A 23,511-nucleotide genomic window follows, 5' to 3' on the forward strand; every position below is an offset into this window, starting at 1 on the left:
CTTCAAATCTGACCCTTGAGTGATTTAAGTCCTAAGGTCCTACAGCCATAACAGTCTAAAGTGGGAAGCTCTTGACAAGACAAATACCAAAACCCCACAACCCAAGAGGCTGGGATCTGCCACAATGATCAAGTAATCCCATAGCTGAGCAATGGCAGAAAGACCATGGGAAGCCCTTGAAGTACCTTTGTTGAGTGTCCTGGTAGGCTGGTCTGGAACATGGACAGTGTTTGTTTCCCCATATGGATGTGCTTTTGTCTAAGTTTAGGATGTGTCACATTGTCCTTTCTTAAAATAGGAACAATGCAATTGAAACTAAGTATAATTAATTTATATTGCTTCTTTAAAAACTACTAAGCTTCCATGTATCAGACCATCAGAATCCTAATAGTCCTGCAGTAGATTTTAATTCAGAGTTGTGAGGTTTTTTTCTTTTAATATCTTAGGGACAGATCTTCCAAGTTCAGTGTGACCTGGAAAATTTTTAAAGTTACGGATCTCTTATGAGAAAGGAAGCTATTATGGAATGTATAGAAAGGAGTAATTTGTGGGGAAGGGCTGATCTGGCATGTGTGTCAGAGGTGTCATAAGTCGTCTGTGAAGGATTGGTATTGTTTGCTGTGTGTTGTTCAGAGAGTTGCATGGTACCTTCTGAAGCTCTGCCTTTCAGTGCATGGAGGAGTCTCAGCTGGATGCTGCACGTAGAAGTTCCAGGACAATTTTGGATTCCTGAATGAGATGAATAGAGAAAAATGGACATAGAGAAGGGAAACATGTCATGAATAAAATTACTGGCTGAAGGACACTTGTTTGCAGTGAAGGAATTGATGGCAACTTGAGTGGTTTTTTTTGTTGTTTTTTTTTACTTCTAGCAGCCCTTTTCCCCAAGTAGCAGTTGCTAAGTTGAGCCTTCTGCTCAATCTGGAAAACAATTTTCCTCTGTTATTATAATTATGAAAACTAAAAGAGATTTTTTTTTCCACTGAGAGATTAAAATGTGACGGCTAGGTTCACACAGGTGATAATATTTGTCTGCACAGATAAGGGTTTTTTTCTTCCAAATTATTCAATTATTTAAAATATGTAATCCTTGCAATCAACAGTTGCTGCTATGGATCTATGAAGTTCCAGTTTTTGAAGCTGTGAAGTGTTGCTTATTGGTTTGAGAAGGGAGTGACAACTGAGAGAACATACCCTAAAAACAACTAGAGAAATGTTGCCTTTATTTTCTTTTTCTTCCCTTAGTTAGTACTTTCATAAGCAGTGCAGCATTGTTAAATTTAAGCAATTTGCAGATGGCTGTAAAGGAGAGCTCTGGTTTATCATTCTCAGGAAGTGTTTCATTCGGTCATATGTCATTTGATGTCATTTGGTGCTTTTGTAATGACTGTGCATTGTGATGAGATAGAGATGAAATGCATCTCTGTGAGCCAGGAAAAATGTTACCACAACAAAAATGGTTCAGCAGTACCCAGATAGGATGGGGAAAATAGAAATCTGCTGGAGTTTGGCAGTCTCTCCTACCAGCTTTCAAATGGACTGCTGTAATGCAGAAAAAGCCTATAAATTAGTAACCTTCTTTCCTAAAAGAAAAAAACTTAAAAAATATAGACCAACCTCATTTCCTATGGAAAGTAAAAGAAACTGGAAAGAATTCTTCATCCCAGTTGAAAGGAGGAACAACTTTCTTGCATTTGTTTACCATGTGCACTCCAGCAGGTGACTTTTCTGTTCCCTGGTGATCTAGTCTCATATGTTGAAGTGAAAAGTGGTGCAGGATGTTGTCTGTTGCCTTTTTCTCAGGCCTGTATCACCAAGAAGATGGAGCTAACAAGCAGCAGAAGCTACTTGTGAATGGCAGGAGCATTTGTGTTCCTGGACCCATGAACAAATGTCCTCTGAACTTCAGAGGCTTTTTCCTTCTTGTTAAAAAATACATCTATAGGTAGCATATGTTCTCTCTGAGAAAAGGGAGACTTCTGCAGGTATTTTATCAGGGTTTTAGAGTTTTCCCCAAATGCAGTCTAATCCAGCAGAACTCACTAAGGTCTACAGGTTACATATTCAGAGTGCCAGTTATGTTACAAATTTCACTTTCTTCCTCATTTTCAGAGCATCCTTCATGACTAAAACTGTGCCATGTGGGAATGAGCTTCATAAATTTCTGATCTGGGACACAGCTGGTCAGGAACGGGTGAGTATTAGTTTGCAGAATGCTTTTATTATTCTGGTCTCTCTTACTGGGTTGATGTGCTTTTTCTAAACCTTTCTTCTTCGTAAGTATCAACCTCTTGAATCTTTGCAAGGCTGTGCAATGCAGGTTGTCAGCAGGCACCAAAGTATGTAGGTTCCCTTTCCATGAATGGGGAAAATTCAGAGACAGGCTGAGCATACCACTTGCCTAAAAAAACCCCAAACTGTGGTGTGAATTATGAGCCACCTTCCTCAAGACAGCTTGAGCAGTGCCCCAGCAACATCCAGCTCCCCTCTGGTTTCATCAGGTTTGTGTATGGCAGCTTTCATTGGCATTGGAAAGGCTTTGAGGGTTTTGAGTTGCAGCCCATGGGCTGGGGGTGGTCTGAACTTAGGTGATGACTCCAGGATTGTCTTGGATTAGAACAGTGAATATGGGCATGGCTTGTGTCTGCTGTTACTGTTTAGGAAATTACCACTGCAACCTGAACCACTTTGGGTTTTTGTCTCTAGTGTGTGAAGTGAATTACTCAGATCATACAGCTTTCCCTTTGACTTTAAGAAAAAACAAAAAAACCCAACCAAACCATAATGGATTTTTGGGCATTAGTTCATCTTAACTGTAAGTCTGGTTGAATTTTTTTTTTTAATAGCCTCAGTGGCAGTAGTATGCAGTAATAGACTGCAGTAGTAGAGCTGTAGGTTTCTTTTAATATATGCTCGTGTTTGTCTTGAGAAATATGAGAGAGATGGAAAAACCTATGCATGCTTCTAGAACATCTTCAAACTTGTGAAATATGCACAGTGTCTCTTCATAGGAAATTGTAGCTGTGCTCACATTAGGTTGGGATAAATGGGATGCTTATACAGACCAGACTGGGATGTCAGTCCTGATACATTCCACTGTATTCCCCATACCTTATATGTGAATTGTGGGCAAAGAAGATTTTTGCTCTTAACTACAGGAAATGCTTGTGCTTTTATTTACAATGCATAGCATGAGGTAAAGTGACCCTGATGAAATATGTTGACTCATAACAATTCAGTAAGTTATTTATCATGGGAAAATGGACCTTGAAAAACATATTTGAGGCCTAATTCCTTCCCTTGAATCTTGTTTGTTCCATTTCTGCATGGTCTGGAGCTGATAACTGACTAATTACTGCAAGAGGTAGAAAAAGTTCAGGTTTCTTTCCCACGGTTTCTGTTTCCTTGCTTATTCTCTCTCTTTTCCCTCCACTGCTCTGCTCTCCATGCTTTTTCTTTTCCTTTTAGCACTTCACACACAGAACTCAGTAGGATTAATACTTATATCAAAAAGCTATTTTCCTACATAGTCTAAGGACTCTCAAAGCCCTTTAAAAGTTGGTGGGTAGTAATATTTGTATTTACTGAAACAAATGATGCCGCATTTGAGGCAAATAATCTGTGACTGAGCTCTGGCTCTTGGACACAAAATCCATCCTTCCCAACTAGTCCCTTATGCTTCTCAATTCTTTTTAGCTCATCATTTTTCAAACATCTGCTTTCCTTTTTTTGTGTGTATGTGTGTTTGTCAAACTGTAGTGAGCAGTGAGCACCACAAACTTTCTTAGATTGCATAGAATTTTTTACAGATAAGACATGCTAAATGTTTTCATTAATTAGTAACCACAAATTAGTCCAGGGACCATCTTTATGTTCTGTGTTTCCACAGTGTATTCTCAGTCCTTCAGGAGGACTAGGAAAGTGTAGTGATATAGTAAACAAAGTTCACTGATGTTGAGTGCAAGCTACAAAGGCAGACAAGTTTCCCAAGGTGAGGTCCATACTGGTCCAGGTCATTCTCTGTCCTATAACATTCCTGTTTTACATTATAGCTGAACACATGATGTTTCTCAATATCTTACTTTAATCAGGGATTTTTGGTTGTTTTGTTTTGTGTTGCTCCTTCTGTTCTGCAATTCAAGAAGAAATGTCTTCCCTGTTAATTTTTTTCTAACTATTCCCTGAACAACAATGATGACCCAACATTTCCAGCCTATCCCATCGTCTGGGCCTATTGCTGTTTTCACAGTGTACTAATAAACGTCTTCTGAGTGTTGTTTCTGCTTTGAGAATTGTCCTTGCAATTGTTCTTTGCAATTTTTGTTGAGGCTTTGTGTTCCACTGCTGAAGCCTGGCAGTTTTGCCAGTCTGTACTGCTGAGAGCAGTGTTTAGGACTTTCTGCTCTTTCAGCATTGCCTTAATTTGGCTTCACTGTCCTGAATGCAAGGCCAAGCATAGGCTTGTGCTTATTCTGGAGTTGGGATGCCCTGTGCTCTCCCAGCTGTGCCAGCTGTGTCTACATGCTGATGTGGAGCCTTCACAGCAGGAGAGCCCTGGCTGAGGTTTAACTGAGTCCTCACTTATGCCATGCAAGTGGAGCTCAAACCTTAACCGTGGTAGAGCAGGCAGGCAGAAACAACAGTAGTGGTGCTTCTGTTCATGAGTTTGTCCTTTTTAATGAGTTTTCACTTCTCTGTTCATGATTTTCTGTGGGAAACTGCTAGCTTGGAGTCAGTGCTGCAGAGTGACAATAATGCAGCAGAAAATGGAGATTAAAAGCTTTTCTATCATATCCCTGGTGGGGGTGCATGCTGAGTGTGCTTCTTAGGAGGAGACCCTGGAGAGGGGTATGTGGCTTGTGGTGAAAAATTCACATAGTACACGATTACAAAAGGAGAGAGAGCTTTTTAATCCTTTTATCTTGTTATTTTTTCTTTCCCTTGTTCTTGACTAGAAAGAAACAAACTGGCAGCAGACTTCACAAAATCCCCCTATCTTCTGTGCCTGAGTACTGGTCTCTGTGGACCTGGTGGCTTTGTGCTGGTGTGCTATCCAGCAAACTGGCTTTATTTTTTTTCTGATAGTCACTTCCCCTCTACACCAATGTTTCCCAAATGTCACTTTTCCCCCTCCTATCTCACATTTTCCCCATTAAATTTGAATTGTTGCCACAGTCTTTGGGACTTACATGCCCAACAATTATGTTGTTATTAGCAAAGATTCCCTCCCCTAAGAAGAGTCTCCTCACAAGTTAGTTAATGATGTTTTTATTAGCATATATTTTGGTTCATGGTGCCCTAAGTAGCTTCTAATTACAATGCTTTGTTTGAATACCTTGGGTGGCTGCCAGCTTTCTGTTTTGTCAGCTGAGGAATATTGTAGCAAACAGGGAGTCTGAGGCCCATGTTTCTAGAGCAGGAAAATTTATCTCTATCCTTTTTAAATTTACTGTGTTGAACTCTGGGACTTTTAATTTTGTGTAATAGAAGAGGTCTCAATTACCTGAGCCCACTTTAAAGCTTGATAGAAATTATCCTGAGTTGTGAGCTTTTTCTTTTTTTGTTTTTTAACCTTCTCCATTTCCAGGAAAAGACTGACTGATGACATGTCCACTGCTCTTTATAGCTCCCTCTTTTCTGAGTGGCAGTAGTTGTCCTGGTGATTCAGAGACAGTGTCACAACACCATCTATCAATGACTTGAATTATTTCTGCAGGCAAAATGCAGCCTGAATTTTACTCTGTGGTGCCATAAATGTGGCTCTGATGGTCTCCCACAGCTCAGTCAGAGTGGGGGTGATTTGTTTCGTGTGGTGTGAGGGCCTCTTGCATGCTGCAAATGTTGACAGGTGACTTGGCAGTGTGTGAGAGCACAAGTGGCATTAGAGCTAGCAAGCCAATATGTTATTTTTACTATTTTCAGAGTGAGCATAAAGCATGGTAAATAATTTAGGAGATGCATTGGAATGTGTTTTTTCTTAAGCTTCAGCAAACTTGCAGCACCTGTAGTTTGATGGTGAGTCATGGTTTTGGTATAGTGCCTTTTGCATCCTTTGTTTAATAACTGTAAACTTCAGAAGGGCTAAGTACAAGTCACTTCTGTGATGTTGCAAAAGTTTGTTTTCTGCCTATTTAAAATACCTTTGAAAGGTTAACCTAACATGTTGAACTTTTTCCTTCTTCAGTTTAAGAATTTTTAGACATTGGAAAAAAATGTTCACTCTTTTATATATACATATATATACTTCAATTTAACTAGCAAAAAGTACCTATAGATCAGAGACAGATCTTTCCTCGTTTACTCAGCTTGGAAATCCTGAGAATTGGAATTTCAGCCTTCAATCATGTAAGGAAAATTACTCAAGGTTTTAAAATGCTAAATGGCATCTGAAAGTGGCTTTCATGCATAACATTTTTCCCATTTGCTCTTTGCCAGCTGAGAATGTCAGGAATTCTGTATCCCTCCCTGTTAGAGAAGCTTGTGTGTCAGGATAATCTGTTTAATGCTTTTGGGGTTTGCCTTGGCTTCTCTCTGCACCACCACAATTTTCTGTGTGTTGTCAGCCACTGCCTTGAAGGTGGCAGGAGTGGGGCGTGTACTTGGGCAAGTGGTTTTTGGGACAGGACTGAATGGGTTTTATGGGAGTGGCCTGGCAGGGAGGGCCAAGGACAGGAGAAACCGGACACCCAAAATCACGTGCAGAGGTGTGGGAACGGCCTGCTGAGTGAAGGGACCTGATACATGTTTAAGAGTCCAGAAAGTGTGAGTGTGTGTAATAGGAAGGAGAAAGAGGTTGCAGGGCAGTGGCACTGCCCACACATGTCAGCAAGTAGCAGAGCCAGAGGCTGTGGCTGACCTTGCCATTAGTGGCACCCAGATAAAGAGTAAGAGTAAGGATCTCTGACCTTGAGAGGAACAAAGTAGTTTGGGCTTGGCCACTCAAATGCAGCATGTGTTGTCAGAGAGCAGCTTCATAGGAAAGGGAATGAAATTTAGTCAAATGATCGCAGCTGTCAGGAACTAAAATCTTCTGCTGCTGTGCACCTGCAGGTGCTTGAGAAGACACTGTGTAAGAAAATCATAGCTGAATTCAAAGTGTGTAACACTTGCTGAGCACTGGTGTGATTCTTCTCAGTTTGTCCACCCTTATCCTTTCCAGCTGTGCTTATGGGCAGAATTATAATCCCTTTTCAGTAAGAGCAGGTGATTTTCTTTACAGTTTAGAATAGTAAAAGCAACCAAATACAGGAGTTAGGTGGTGGTTGTAGTTGTTGTTTTTGCTTTTGCTTTTTTGCCTCTTGACTGTGGAGTTGGGAAGAGGCAGCCCTGCTGCGGCAGTATGCCAGTCCTGGGATATAGCACCACAGGATGGTGCAAAGAGCTGCTGACATGAATTAATGTTCCCTGGTGTGCCTGGCAGATTGAATGAATCCCAACTGTCTTCAGCAGCATTTGTCAGCCTTTATATAAACAAGCAGGAGTGTTAGTTTTTATTTCTGTGTTCATTTGGCCTCTGTTTTGCTTTCTAAATCAGCATTACATTAGACAGGGTTAAGAGACTTCCACTACCACAGCTCAGGTGTGATTTATGCTGTGTTCCCATGATTTTGGTCTTCTGTTCCAAGTATGATGTGACTGTTTTCCTTCTTCCCCATTCTTTACTGGTAGTAAAGAGGAAATGTGGCAAGTGTTACCTGTGACCAAATACACCCCTCCATGATGAGATGCATGGGAAGCAGAAAGCAAAATTCTACACTGCTTTTAAATAGGTGGTAAATTCCTTAATGGCTACTTAGTTCTGTCTTTCTGTCCTCTGCAAGGGCAAAACTTCTGTTGACTTCATTGAGATGGCCAGATGAGGGCTTGCAGAATCCCAAAATACTCTGGAATCAATGAGACAAACTCTGGTTATGCTCAGCTTTCATTTCCACCATGTAAGACTGAATTTGCTCTCTGTACTGTGAGGCTCTACAGTTGTAAAGGGCTGGGCATCTTCTAGTGGGACCCTTAGGAAAAAGGGGTTCTGCTTTCAGAGGAAATTTCATAATGCACATGTGGCCTCACTTCACTTAGTGTCAGAGATGATGAACCACAGGTGCAAAGTGGATGTGTTGGTAGAGGAGCACAAGGAAGAAGATGCTCTGAGCCCAGTCAGCATCGCACCAGCATTCAGGTGACTGTAGGTATAGAGCACTCTGTGTGTCTCTGAGGAGGAGAGTCCTGGAAGTCTGCATGAAGTAATTGATTCTGAGTTTTGGCATGTCTTTGGTACAATATGTATCTTATTTGTATTTTGAGGGGTCCTTTCAGCCTGGCTGCTGGATTGGAAAATGTACCTACCCCTGCAATTGAGTATGGCACTGCCTGGATTAGCAACCTCAGCCTAACCAGTTACCAAACTCTCCAAAAGCAAAATGGGGCTAATGAGTGATGCAGTTGGTCAAATAGGCAAACTCTTTTTTTTGGTGGATGCTGAATGAGAGGCATGAAACTTCAAAATTCCCACAGTAGGTGACCTCTAATGGTAGTTTATTCATTATACAGAGATGGGAGATGTTCCCAGTGCTTAGAAGGTAGAAAGCAGTTGAGATGAAGTTTGGTGGTGTTAAGTACCAAGGTTCTGTATTTTTTGCTCCTAACAAAAATAAATGCTGTAAAGTTGTTGGTGAGTTTTTAAATTTTTATTTTTAGGGGAAACAGAGGAGAAAAGCCAGCTCTGAATGTATTCACCAATTAAAGGATGATCATGTGAGTGTGATGCAGCCATGAGAAAAGTGTTAGGGGATGTGCAGTTAAGGCTGTTCAATGTCTATAATGCTGGATAGAAACCTGGTCACCAGCAGTCAGGAAAGATGAACTGAAGCTGGACCAAGCACAAGGAAAGGTGATTAGGCCCTGATTTCTCCCTTTAACATCATCTTCAGAGTGGAAGAGCCTGGTATAGCAGAATAGCAAAGTTAAATCTGCAAGCTTGTCACTCTATATTAATATTTCAGCTGAAGGCAAGTAGTGATCCCTAAATTTTACTAAGTCAAGGTGCAAGCAAATTACAAGTAATTTAGTAAGGATTTAGGAATTCAAAATGTTATTAATTGTCAAAGTAATATGATCCCTGCAGCAGTATAATGAAAAAAGAAAACTAATTATTTTGGACAGAACATTGATCAGCTTTTGAAATGGGTTAGGAGTGTGTTTATTTGTGATGGTGGGAGCTGATGGACATCTCTTTCTAGTCTGTGTTTTCCTGTTGGACCAAGGGGATGTGAGCTGCTGCTGGCTGCAGGAAGGGGTGACATCTGCCAGAGAGCTGCTCTCAGCTGCAGGTTATGGAGGGGCTGACTCCATGGAAAGTTGGGGCTGTAACCTGAGTGTTGGTGTGGCAGAGCCGAGAGTGGCTGCCTGAGCATTTTTAGGTGGCCCTTCTCAAACAGATTTGTTCTTATGCTAAATCTCAAACTGCTTCTGTTTCTCCTAATTTTCTTGGGAATTACTGGTTATAGAAATACTGAGCTATAAAATCAAGGTTATAGACATTGTCATTTATAATACAGAAGGTAGTCCCGTGAGATTTAATTTTGTGAGCTGTTTTTTAGTGTGTCACTTGTTTTGGGCATCTGTCCCACATTTGGTCCTTGGCAGGTGAAAAATATGCAGATTAATATTTTGTATCCCTTTAATTAATTTGGTGTGACTCTCTTTTTCCAATTAATTAGGCCAGAAAAATGTTCAAGAGGACTTTGCTTTTGGGCGCTGATTTAAAAGAAAAATTAAACATAATTATTTGCATGATATTGGAAAATTCATGTTCAAGGAGCACATTTGTTAAAAGTCTATCATTAAATCATGAAACTCATGCAGTTAAAATTTTTCAGCCCCTCTTGATTCATTCAGTGTTGTGAAGAGCCTTTTCCTGTTTTCTTGTAGAGAACAGTGATTTCTTGTGACTGGGACATAGTGTATTGTCATGTTTGTTTATTAGCCTGTAGAAGAGAATGACAAAGGGCATTTTTTTGTTTGTTTGTTTGTTTTAAATTACTTTTATTTTTGCTTTCTGGCCCTAACACTGCAAATATTCTTCAGTGAAACAGCTATTAAGGGAAGTGTTCTTGTCAGCTGGTCAGAAGAAAAGGGAGAGCAATTCCCAAGATGTTGTACAGATTATCAGTGTGCTTTCAGGGCCAGTCTTGAAGGAATTTGGAGTATGTGAATTTAACTGCATGGCTCCTGTGAAGTGTGATTGCTGTTATCTGAGAGCTCTTTGTAAATTCATGAATGCTGTATAATCTAGATTAAAATGTAATCGAGATTAAGACCAAATCAGCATAAGTGTAGGGTATGTATGTTTTTTTCCTGGAGTTTACAGACTGGGAGGGGTGTGCATAAGCCATGAAAGGTCAGATGTATCCTCCACTGTTAAGGCTCCTGGCTTTCAGGCTATTTCAATACAACACTTATGTTGAGGAGAAGGTCTTGGAAGTTCCTGAAGTTTGTAGGAGACAATTTCTAGTTGCAGGTATTCAGTGAGCCAACCAGGCAAGATGCCCTCCTAGACTTGTTTGTGATTAGGAATGACTTGGGGATGTGGTAATAGGTGGGATGCCTTGGCCACAGTGATCACGAAACAGGTAATGAGTCCAATGTTTTCTTTAGATCTCCTGTGCTGTCAACATACTTGAAAAAGTCCTTCTTGTTATCTGGAGTGATGCCTCAAGCTTGTCAGTGTTTAAGAAGCATTTGGACAATGCCCTTGACAAGATGCTTTAACTTTTGGCCAGCCCTGAACTGATCAGGAACTTGGTCTACATGATTCTTGTAGATCCATTCCAACTGAAATGGTCTGCTCTGTTCTAACATACTGAAAATTTCTGTCATGATTTAGGAGCCTAAAAATTCTGGAGAGCATTTATTGCATTAAGCATGCAAGTAACAAAGCTACACACTAAAACCCCAGAAAGCACACATCTACCCAACTCCCTCGGGATCTTGGCTGATCCCATTTCTTCAGACCACGCTTCTTGACTGATTTCTCTTTCTTTTCTCATCCTCTTTCCTGCTGTTTTCTCTTATTAATGAGCTCTCCCACCTGCCTCTCTCCCCAAAACACTTCAGCACTTGACCATCTGTCACTGCTGCTGTGCATCCATACTGTTATAAAAGAAAGCGCCGACCTTGAGCTGGTGTGTGAGATCTGTGATAAATAGCTTACAAACTGGCAAGTGAACCAGCATTGCAAATAAATTGCCTGGTATGTTGTGCGTGAAACAGCAAGAAATGTGGTGGCTGCTAAAAGTCTAAATGCTCAGTCAGTAGGTACAGTTCTGGGAAAAAAGATGTGTCCAGTAAATGTGCAGAAGTTTGCAGTGTAACACGTGGTGGATCCATGCATGTTTGCTGGGCAGTGAGGTTCAGACCCTGCCCTGAAAATGTATTTGATTTAGGCGCTGACCTCAGTTATTAGCTGCAGCTTAATATGCAGCTTTTGCAGATAACTTCCCCCCCCCAGAATTATAAAATGGCTGTGTGAGCATACTGAGACTGAATGCATTTTCCAAGAAAGATTATTTTTGGTTTGTTTGAGACTAAGCTTAGTTGAATCAGCAGAAAGACTTTTACTTCCTTTCTTTAATTGTAATTGTAAGCTGAAATTCTAAATCAGCTGCTTAGTCATTGCTAAATTACAAAAATTATGCTGTTCTTCAGTTGTCATAACAAACATATTTATTTCTTGGGTTTTTTCCTGAAAGAATGTTTTCCTTGAAGCAAAAAGCTGAAGAGTAATCAAGAATCTATGTTTTTTGAAATATCTATCATAGTATAGGATAGGTAAGCAAGACAGATGTTCAGATTTTTCTGACAAGTTGATTTTATCCAAGTCATTTGCAATGCTTTATAAAATTCAAACCCAAGCTGAATCCAGTCATTGCTTAGATTTATAAAGCAAGACTGTGGTTTTCCAGGGGAAGGGGTCCCTATGCCATCAGGTTCACAGTGTTGGTGATTTTCCTGTCAAAACTTGTCCTCAGAGTCCATGCCCTGTAATGGAAATGATGCCTTGAACCTGTAAGTGCTGGTTTCATAAATTTAGTGGGATGAAGAGCAGCAGGAGATAAAGAAGGTCTGGCTTCTTTGTGTTTAAGGAAAATGAGAGATGGGTGGCCACTGATAAGATCTGCTCTCTGTGGGATGGAAGAAAGCAGGTGGTCCTGCCATGGCAAGTCTTTGAGACCTGGCAAAGCATGTGATAATTCTGATTTATTAATGATACTTTCTTTTGGGGGTTTATGTTTTAACAGTTTCATTCCTTGGCTCCAATGTACTACCGAGGTTCAGCAGCAGCTGTGATAGTGTATGATATCACCAAACAGGTAAGAGTTTTGGGATGCTTTTCACCTGTGTTAACTCCTGTGTTTGGGCCCGAGTTGGAGTTAAACCCCACAACTGTGGGATTTAATTTGTCTGGTGTGTATATGCTTCGGTAGTTTGTGTAGATCTGGGTAGAGGTGTTTAACTTCCTTAAAACATTAAATGAAAAGTTCTGCTTCTGTGTTGTTTCAACTTCATGCAGACAAAAGGTTGGGGACTGCATTTTGTCAACGTTTCTTTGGGCTTCTGCTGGCTAAGTAGACAGGATTAATGTCCTGCAATACCCCCTACCCACCACCACCACCACCTATGTTCTCTGTGTGGAGTTAAATTTTTACTACAAAAAGCAGCTGTTAGCTTTATCAGCTGAGTAGAAATTGCTTGCATATTACCGGTTTTAAAACTAATTATTTTTATCTAAGCATATAATTTCATGTTTGTATTACAGGTGTCATATCTTAATTTTGAAACTGATAATGAAATCATGGGCATTTTTTCTTAATATCATTCACTTGGAATGAAAATGGTATTTTTAGATTCTTAATTCTCTGGTTCATTTCTCAGGCAGAGGAGGAAAGGAGATTGCAGCTGCATGCCTTTTTCTCTCCTTTTGGAAGGTACAGCTGAGTTAGAGGCAGTGCTAATGGCTGGCCAGGAGAGATCACTAGCATTTTATTCCTTTCTTGCCAATTGATTTATTTACTACAAGGTTGGGAGGGCTGGTTTGGTTCCCCAGTGCATTGTTGTAATGCTCTGTCGCTGATGGTGGTGGTCACTGTTGTGCAGCAGTGCTGTTCTCCACTGCTTATTTGCCAGGAAAAGGTGAGGAAGACTGAATCATGCTGGATTGATACTTTTGATTTAAATACCTTACAGCTGACCTTGTAATATATTGTAAGAATAAAATTTTGTTTTGCCAGCCTTTCTCCAAGCTTATGTGGAACAGCTCTCAGGATAAAGAGGGGGAAATAGGAGAGGAAGGTCGATGCGTATTTCACTTTCTGATGCTTAATATTCAGTGTTAATCTTTAAAGCAGAATGGATTTTTTTTCCCAAATGACTGATATGGCTCTACCTTTGGTGATACTGATGCAGCTATTGCTGATTTAGACATGACTCTTATGTGCATTTCTGTAGGGGAAAAAATTATTTATAATCTATTTATAAGCTCACTTTGTCAGTAAAAATTTCAACTATGCATTATACTTAGAATGTCCCGAAAGAAGTGTGATCTTAAAGCTACTACTTCACTTGTGTAAAGAAATATAAAAATTACTATTAAAAGGTAGGTATCATCAGCTAGAGCTTGATTTTTGTGCTTGGCGGGAAAAAAGCTAAGTGAATTGTCACCTCTCTTTTCAGTTTTATAATGAGTAAATTGAGGTTTACCAGATCACAGATTTGGAAATGCAGGGAGGTGGTTATCACTGTGAAAGCTCTCCTAGATATTACCAAAAATATGACAGTGATTGAGATGGTAAGCTGCTGGACAGAAGTGAAATTAGACAAATTAAGCTCACATTAAGTGAAGGAAATGAGCTACTAGATGAGCTGGGGTAGTTTCTTCATCACTGGAAGTTTAATATTCTGTGCCACATTGGAGTAGGGAGGAGGGGAAGTGGAAAAGAGGGAAACATCCAAGTTCAAGAATTAATTTGAAGAAGTCTTATGGCCTGAAGCTTGAAAAGCAAATTGCATAGATAGATAAATGATCTTCCAGTCTTGTGATCTATGTAATCATTATTGCATTAATACTGTCAAAGCTGTGCTCCCCTACTTTAAAAAATAGGCAAATGCATTGACAGAGGGTGTGCTGGTAGCTTACACTGTTATTTCTCTGATGTAGGATTCATTTCATACTTTGAAAAAATGGGTGAAAGAACTAAAAGAACATGGTCCTGAAAACATTGTAATGGCCATTGCCGGAAACAAATGTGATCTTTCTGATATCAGGTAAAACTTTTTGTTGTTATTTTCATTGCAGTAACTATATTGTTTCTTCCCTTCAGGTAACAATTTTGCTTCATTGTTATAATAGTATATAATTTTGGCCTTCTGCAGTAGAATCAGTGATTCTAGTAATGCACAACCTCAACAACAGCATGACTTGAATTATGTATTTTTTTAACTTCTCTTTTACTCCCCTTCCTCTCTATTTGTACAATCTCTACATCCTTTATCTGCTGAATCATTTGGTATGGAAAAAGGTTCTCTTTTTTTGTTTCTCCCTTCCATTCTGTTAAAAGGTGCAGAATGTTGTAAGTTGTGATGAGTGAAACCAGCAATGTAAAGCTGGGAGGGTGGGAAAGAGGTAAAATAGTATCACAGAACTTCTGAAAACTTGTGTTTGCAAGAACTGAAACTGTTTCATAATACTGGATGTAGAAAGTGTATTTTGGGGGGTTTTTTGAAGCATAACTTCAAGTAAAACTTTTGATCCCTGTGTGAAGCAAAGAACCTCCTAGATAAAAGAGGGCTGGGTTGAATCCACACCCCTGCAGAAGAGATGAGATGATGCTGTTTGGAATGAGAGTGAAGCTAGAATCACTCTTCTGCTTGTTAGCTCCATTTTGGATTTGCATTTATCCTTTCAGGAAATGGAAGCACATTCCGCTGTACAGTAGTGATTCGGTTTGTCAGTCCATGACTATTACTACTTCTTGCTTTATCTATGAGTACAAACTCAATGATCATATTTGATGCTTTCCCCTTATGACCTCATAGGCTCTTGTGGTTGTTCAAATACATCCCCATGTGTTTAGTTATCGTTACTAAGGCCCAGATTCACCAGAGCTCTGCAGCATGTGTCTAACTTCAAGTAATTGCTGCAGTGCTTTATTGAATCAAGGCCTAGGGTTTGAACTGTGTGGGTTTTGTTTTGTTCTCCCCCCTGCCAATGTCAGCCATGAACTAACACAACGCTGCAACTCACTGCTTTCTGTAAGTAGTGAACAAGCCCTAATTCTGGGAAACTTCTGGTTTCTGTTGGGCTAAGAATCAGGGACACAGATGTATTGGCATCTCCTACGTGATGTGGTGATGTGCTGGTCAACACGGTGGAACTGAGTCCTACAAGGCAAAAATTTCCAGATACGAAGGAGAAAAAAAGAGGAAAGGATGGTTATAAAAATAAAACCAAAAGCCAGTTAGCAGAAATCATGGGTTTTAGTTGACCTGAGAGTCACTTTTAAATTTATTGCATAAGTGTTCCCAGCAATAAAGTTGCCAGATTAACTCAAGGGTAATAAGTTTGGAGATGGTGGCAAATGGCAACAATGCAAATGAGTCCATAACTAGCCCTCTTCTTGCTTGCTGTTGCACCAATTGCAGACTTCAAAAAAATCTTGCATCCCAAAAATATTGTGAAAGTACTGGGCTTCCTCAAAGAGCAGCTGTGATCTGTAATCTTCTCACCGCATTATTATCAACCACTACCTGTAGTTTACTGATTGCTGATCATCTGATTCTTGCTCCTGTTCAGCCGGTATAGCTCTTTGCACAAATTGTTTTGCTGTGTGAATGGTCCTCATTGTACTCCATGAGCTAATGTCTCTTAATCTTTTTGGTTTTTTTATGGGAGAGGACATTTTTTTCTCCTCATAATTATGAATAGTTTTGGTAATATTTTTTGGTGCAGTTGTTCTTTCTGCATCCCCCTATCTTTTTTCTTTCTGAAGTTATCCAGTGATGTCCAGCTAAAGTTGTTTTGGTGGAAAAATAGAGGGTAGACTGTCTCATATGTGATATATTTTCACAGTTCTTCCAGAAATCTGATTGTTTATGCAATGCATGCAGCTGTTTGCATTCTCTGTCTGCTTTATGTCTTCAGATTTACTTCAGTAAAAATGGTTTTAGGTGAAACATGTCACCAATTTATCAGGTTGTTTCCAATGAGTAGAAAATACACATGCCTTTAGGCACAGAGAATTTACAAGTAAGATAATGTGAGCACACAGAAGCAAGCTGCTGTTTGTATGCATTTTTGGCATCTCTGCTTCGTTTTGTAGTGCTTTTGGCAGATGTTTTGCTGGATATCAAAGAGACAGCTGCTTTTAAGACCAATGTGAATAGGTGCAAAAGAAGTCAAGCTGACTTGGTTCAAGTTGGTTTGATTCTGTCATCTCTATGAGTGTAAGAGATAATATAAGGAGGAATTAATGTATTTCTCATAATCATTGACCATGTTACTCCCCCTGTTTAGCATCTAAAATTTGGTTTTGAGCTGCCAAGATGTATTTGGGACACTTAGGGGTCACACTGCTTTTCCTCAATGTTGTTAATAAGATATCAACAATTCTTGGTGCTCTGTTGAAGTAAATTTCTTCTCCACTTTGAAGGAATTTCTAGAGATAGGCAATTTTGTCAAGTATAAATCGTCATTTTTGTGTAGCTCTGTCAACTCTTTGAACTGCTGAATGTTCAGCATACTTCTAAGTAATAGGAATAAGGCTTTCTTCTGATGTGCACTGTTCTTCTGACAGGTCATTAAAAAGTACTTTCAAAGACAGGAGCTGAAACTTCAATGCTAAAATGTTGTAAGTGTCCATAACACCTTTTTTGAGCATTATGGAATGCAATAGTTGTAACAGCAGCTAAGAAGTGTTCACTTCCCTAAAAAAGTGGTTCACCTTCTTAACAAGTTTTGTTCACTGGAAATCCTTGGTTAAGAGAATTCAGCAGAATTCTTCATTCTATGCATCTATAATATTTCCTTATTCTGTAATTTATCTGGACTTCCTTAAATCCTTTGACATGGTCCTTTACAACATCCTTCTCTCTAAACTGGAAAGAGACGGATTTGATGGTTGGCCTGTTTGATGGATAAGGAGTTGATTATCCTGTTGCATCTGGAGGGTAGTGGTCAACGGCTCAGAGTCCTGATGGACACCAGTGGTGTCCCTTAGGGATCCATATTGGGACCAGTGTTATGTAATACCTTCTAATAATGACACAGACGAAAGGATTGAGTGCACCCTCAGCAGTTTGCTGATGGCATCAAGCTGAGTGATGTGTCTGACATGCTCATACTGGGAGGAAATTGTAAGAGGAGTCTCTGGATTGGTATACTGAAGCTGTGGGTGAAGCAGTTGGCAGAGATTCTGCTGTTGGTCAAAAATCAGGAAGAGAGGTTGTTACAGACAGCAGCGCACACGGGCAGATCCAGCCCTGAAATCTGGCTCAGGGAGATACAAGGCCAGCATGGGACTAGCTTGTTTAAAGCAGAGGTATTTTTGAATGTTGTAAAGTGCATTTGCCATCTTTTGACATATGAAGTATTGGCTGCAAAAAGAGGGTGTTCTGCTGGTGATTTTAAGATGATGTCACTTCGGTGAAATGGCACAGAATGGTGTCTTTCACCAGTGAACTGGCCCTCACAGATTGCTGTTGCTGATGTTCTTGAAGTCAGTGGCTTTCATATTTACTTCAGAATCTCTTGTTTCTTGCTGCTTGCAAAGACCAAGACATACAGTACTCTTATCATTTTCATCTGCAACAGTTGTACCCTATCTTGTTTGAACATTTGGCATGTGGAGAAAGCTTTTCTTATCAAAGTCAAATATAAAACACAAACAAATGTGATTTTTTTTAAATGATCTTCCTTTTCTCAAGGTGTGGATTCAACAGCAAGTCACAGAAATCTGCAGATTGATCAATTTTGTGGAAATGTTGATGTCTTTGAATAACATCATCTAAATGCCATATGAAAGAGAGTACTGTTTTTATGGAGTTGAAGAACATATTAATGCTTTTCTCATCAGGCTGTGTTTGAGGTTGTTTGGGTTTTTTTTTTAAAAATTAACTTTTTTTTTAAATTGGCTTCATTTATTTATAAATGTTATATTTTTTTTAAGGGAGGTTCCTATGAAGGATGCCAAAGAATATGCAGAATCTATAGGTGCAATTGTTGTTGAAACCAGTGCAAAGAATGCTGTTAACATTGAAGAACTTTTTCAAGGAATAAGTAAGTAAATGTTCCCTTTAATTAATTAATTTTGATTTTTTAGAAGTTTTCTGAAAATAGCTGTCTATTTCAGGTCTATAAACTATCTCTCTAAGGACATCAATAAATCCTATGAACCCTGTGGTATGGCTGCTATTTTTTCAGATGTAAACTAAGAACAACTTTGAATACACCAGAGCAAAACATAGTAGATAGTAGATACAGGGTAAGCCTGTTCCTTCTAAATCTGGATATAAATCCTGCCCTGGGCCACATCTGCTGTTTCAGACCAAGCCTGCTGTAGAGGCAATACTGTTGATCTTATCATCATGTTGCTAAAAATCTTAAACGTTGATAAATGCTCCTGGAGTGCATTGGTAAGTACAAGATAGTCACTGCAGTGGAATACATTAAAAAAAACCCAAAAAGATACATTTCTCTCTAGGCCTTCTAAACATGATGAGACTGGCACTTACCATGAGAAGAAGAAAAACTGTCTTGTTCAGTTTGCCTTCCAGGGGTTCCTTTGCTGGTCACTGTTTGCAAGTGGGAAGGACCTTGAGGGCTGGAAGGGACCTGACAAGAACTTGAGTCCAGCTTTCTGCCCAGGCAGACTTGGTAGTGAATTCAGACCAGGTTGCTCAGGCCATTGTCTGGCTGGGTCCCAGAGCAGAGGTTCCACAGCTGCCTTGCTGGGCAGCTGTTGAAATAGTCCTCACAGTGAGGATCGCTACATCAAGCCAGAGCCTATTCTCATTCAATTTACTCCTTGTCCTGGGTGCACCTCATTGAAGAGCCTGGTTCACCTTCTCAGCAGCCCTTCCCATGGGTACTGACAGGCAGCTTTGTGCCCCACCAAAGCCATTGTGTCTCCAGGCTGAGCTGCCACTATTTCCTCAGCCTCTCCTCACAGGACAAGTCCTCCAGCCCTCACTGTCTTGCAGCCCTCCTCTGAGTTTGTGCCAGCTTGTTAATGTTTTTCTTGTGTTGTGGGCCCCAAAGCCAGTGTGACCCAGCTGGTGTTAGACCACATCTAAAAGGGGATAACTACTTTGCCTAATGTTCTGTCTTGGCTCCTGTGACTTGCTGCTGGCTGTCTCTGCTGCCAGAGCATGCTGCTGGCTCATGCTCAGATTGCTTCCCTCAGGTCTTTATTGGGCAGAGCTGGTCCCCAGGCAGCCAGTCCCCAGCCTCTCTCATAGCCAGGGGCTCTTCCTTCCCACAAGTAGTGCTTGGCATTTGTCCTTTCTGAAGTATGGAAAGGTTCTTTTTGACCCATATCTGCCTCCAGCCTAAGGCCCTCTGAAGAGCAGCCCTGCCTCAAGGATACTGAGTTGGGTGTCATCTGAGGGCTGAATTGGGTTGCCTGATTTTTCATCCTTCAGGCTCTAATAAAAGATATTAAACAAGGTAACTGGCCTGTGGGTAGACACATACTATTAGCCACTGACCTTTGAGTCTGACGTTCCAGCCAGCTGCTCACACAGCTAACAGTCTGCCTATCTAGGCTGTAACATCCCAACTTGGATGTACCAGGATGCTGTAGGGAGAATTATCAAAAGCCTTGCCAAAGTCAAGGTAAACAGCATCCAGTGCTCTCCCAGTCATGCTGTCATAGAGGGCAACCAGGATGGCTGGACACAGTTAACCCTCGGTAAGTCCATGCTGACTAGTCCTGGTCACCTTCTTCACCTTCTTCACCGCAGAAGCAGCTTCTCAGAGGATTTACTCTGTGGTTTTCCCGGGAAGCAGAGTGAGGCTAACCAGCCTGTAGACCCATGGCTTGTTATGTCCCTCTTTGAAGACACTGACCTTTCTCCACAACCTTTCAAAAACAACAGGGATGATAAAGAATGGTGTTGCTCCCTATGCATCCTCAGGCTTGTATGGATTAAGATTTCTCAGGAGCTCCATGGTCTGATCACCTTCCATAACTGCTGTTTGCTCCTCTCCCTGAATCCTCTTCTGGGGTGCAGAGACCTAGTAGACAGCATGTCCAGACACTCAACCTTGTTTCCCTGAAGTTATTTTATTTTATTTTATTTTATTTTATTTTATTTTATTTTATTTTATTTTATTTTATTTTATTTTATTTTATTTTATTTTATTTTATTTTATTTTATTTTATTTTATTTTATTTTATTTTATTTTATTTTATTTTATTTTATTTTTTTTATTTTTATTTTTATTTTATTTTTTTATTTTTTATTTCTTTTATTTCTTTTCTTTTATTTCTTTTCTTTTATTTATTTTCTTTTATTTATTGTCTTTTATTTCTTTTATTTCTTTTTTTTTATTCCTTTATTTTTTAATTTCATTATTTTTTTCACATATTTTTAATCAGCTGATAATCTCTAGCACGCTTTGCCTGCGATGGGGCCTGTTCAACTGTTTGCTGTGCTCACATGGGATGTATTTGCAATGGTTAATGAGAACCAATATTCCTAGAATACACTACCATTCTTTTGCCTCCTTTTAAAAAGGAGGTGTGTGCCACATGGCTGTCTAGAGGAACTGGTTCTTCCCTGTGATAGTTTACTTGTTTGTCTGCATCTGATGGTTGCGGGTGTTCTCGCAGAGGAACACATTCTTGCCACATAATTAAATAATTAGTTTCCATCTTTGATAGGCATTGCTGCAGCTGGCAGTGTGCACCGTCCCTAATAATGAATATAATAGATGAGGAAAATCAGCTAAATTAAGTTTAGTATGAACTAGATACCCAGGCAAGTGCACTTAATTCCACAGGCAATTACTTCTATATATAGAAATATTTGGTCTCAGTGGATCTACTTGTGACCTTATCAAGCACTCAGCAGAGAGAAAGGAGAGAATTGGTAGAGTATGTTTATAGAAATATAGTGAAAACTAAGTGCAAAATGCTTGATTAGCAGTAGAATTAATTAGTGAGATTGTGACTGGACTGAGAGTATTGATAAGTAACCTGATGTTTTACACCACTTCAGTCTTGGTGCAATTTCCAAAAAAATCTGTCTCTGCCCAAGTTGCATAGCAACATTTCTGCCTTTTCAGAGTATGAAATCCTCCTGTGGCAATGTCTCCTACCTTGTTGGCTAATTTTGTTTGTGTGATGCCCTAAAAGTCACACTGCAGCTTTAGTTTTGCTTTTATGCTGCCTGAGAGCTCCTACCCTTCTCCCTGTGCTGCTCATGAAGGGCATGGTGCAGCTCCCTGGCCTCTGAACAAGGAAGCAGCAATTTCTGTTTACCTTGGACTTTGCAGGTAGACTGTATGTGTTATCTATTTTATAGTCTAGCTTTGGAAGGATATTACAACATGTGTGGAGAATTAATCTATTAAATCTTCCTTGAAATCGATAGCTCAAGCAGAAGGGGTAGACTTCATTTTATTTTAGCTGAAAAAATTTACCTCCTTTTTGCCTATGCTTTTCATTTCCCAAAGGCATTTTAACATAAAAATTTTTCCTTCCTGAGATGTTTAACGACTGTCTCTTTCCAGGGACAATGTTGTGATGATGGAAAAAATGTACTCATAATGATATAAAGAAGGCATAAAGAAAAAAGTGTTTTATTGACAGCCACATGAATCTTGGAAAAATTACAGAGATTATAGAAAGATTGCTTCATTTCTAAGGTTATTATATTACACTGTGCTTAAAGGATTTTTAAAATAAGTTTCTGTCACAATTTGAGGATTTGGCTGCTTAGAGGGAGATCTTCATAACACAGTCTCAACATAAATCTGTTGTCCTTAATTTGTCTCAAGAAAATACAAGATGTGAAAGACTAGAATCAGTAAAAGTTTCTGATTTTTTGAAGATGAGTCAAATTTGGCAGGAGAGGTACTCTGCAGTCACTGTACTTGGGCAAATAAGGCTGAGGAGGCAGACTGAGCATGAGAGTCAGCAAAGTCAGTGTTCTCTTACTTGTTTGCATTGAGCTGAGTAATAGGCTGCAGCTCCTGGGTTCTGTTGTAGCCATGGGATTTCAAATGGTAAGCCACTTCACTTAGCCTGGCTTTGCTTGGTAGTGCCTGGCTGAAGGCTTGCTGTGATTGTGAAATATCATGTGACTGATTTATGTCTCTGTAAACATGAAACGAGTATTTTTAATACAGTTGTATATTCCTCACTTGAGCTAAATTTTTCCCAATGTCTTTCTCTAAAGGTTTTTGACATAAAAAGGTCTTAATAGTTCAGTGTTTCTTCCATTTGTTCCAGTAGTTTTCTTAATAGCTGAGTTTCTGTAGGAACAAATGTTATTAACTTTTTATTCCCAGTCTTAAAAGAATCATAGGCAGAGTGGCTCCCTGTTGCTGTTTGTTTGGCAGCAGAAAAAATGCCAGGAATGTGTTATACAATAGCAGTATAATAAAGTTGTGCCTGTGCAGGGGGTCATACTGGTTCTGTATTGCCCTTTCTTGTTTGTGGAATTTTAGCCCACTGACCTTTGCTTGTGCCTGGCTGGTTTTCTGAGACTAAACAAGTTACCCCATGTGTACCATCATTTAGTGGCAATCATACCCTTGCAATTCTCAGACACCTGTTCATTTACCAGCTCAAATAAGCCTTAGTTACCTTACTCAAAGCTGGTACACACCCAGCTGTTTCTCTTCAGCCTGCGTGTGTTGCCTGCTACCTCAGCGTGAAGTTGCCCCAGATATGAAAGAGCAGATTACGTGAAAGCCGCCCTCGGCGCGCGGCAGAGCCGAGGCTGTGGCTCCCTGGTTAATTCCAGGCTGCAGCAGGAGATCCGGAGGGGAGCGGGCAGTGGGACAAGCAAGCCGCTGAAGAATAGCTAGCTAAGTGAAACATGAAATAAGCTTGGGCTTAAACAAAACAGGTTTTTATGGCCATGTGCTATTTTCTTTAAGGTCTGGCAAATCATAGGACAACAGAATGGTTTGGGTTGGAAGGGACCTTTAAGATCATCTGGTTCAACTCCTCTATAGTAGATCAGGTTGCTCAAGCCCCGCTTCAACAAAAGTTGGAGATCAGTGTGCTACCAAAGGGGGCAAGATTGAAGCATTTCAGCATCCTCTGTTGAGGGTGAGAAGGAAGTAGGAAGAACATTATCAGAACACTCTATAGAGACTGTGCAAAGAGTGGTTAGCATGCTCACTCTAACTGATGCTTGTACTACGAAAAGGAGAGACAGACTGATGTTTAAAATCCTGATAAGAACATTCTTCCTAGATGAGGCTTCCTAATTAGAGCAGTTTCTGTC

At 40.0% G+C, this 23,511-nt stretch overlaps 1 protein-coding gene across 5 annotated transcripts in view; it reads left to right on the plus strand.

The window, feature by feature from the left end:
* Window positions 1–23,511, plus strand: part of RAB31 (RAB31, member RAS oncogene family) — a 65,209-nt gene that overhangs the window by 27,080 nt on the left and 14,618 nt on the right. For all 5 annotated transcript variants that reach the window (XM_086892725.1, XM_086892718.1, XM_086892701.1 and 2 more), the window contains 4 exons: window positions 2,113–2,194; window positions 12,294–12,365; window positions 14,210–14,316; window positions 18,216–18,325. In XM_086892725.1, the coding sequence (XP_086748851.1) occupies window positions 2,113–2,194; window positions 12,294–12,365; window positions 14,210–14,316; window positions 18,216–18,325 (371 nt within the window). The remainder of the gene's footprint in view (window positions 1–2,112; window positions 2,195–12,293; window positions 12,366–14,209; window positions 14,317–18,215; window positions 18,326–23,511) is intronic.

This window comes from Cyanistes caeruleus, chromosome 1 (genome assembly GCF_971803275.1).
Source record: "Cyanistes caeruleus chromosome 1, bCyaCae1.hap1.1, whole genome shotgun sequence".
NCBI lineage: Eukaryota > Metazoa > Chordata > Aves > Passeriformes > Paridae > Cyanistes > Cyanistes caeruleus.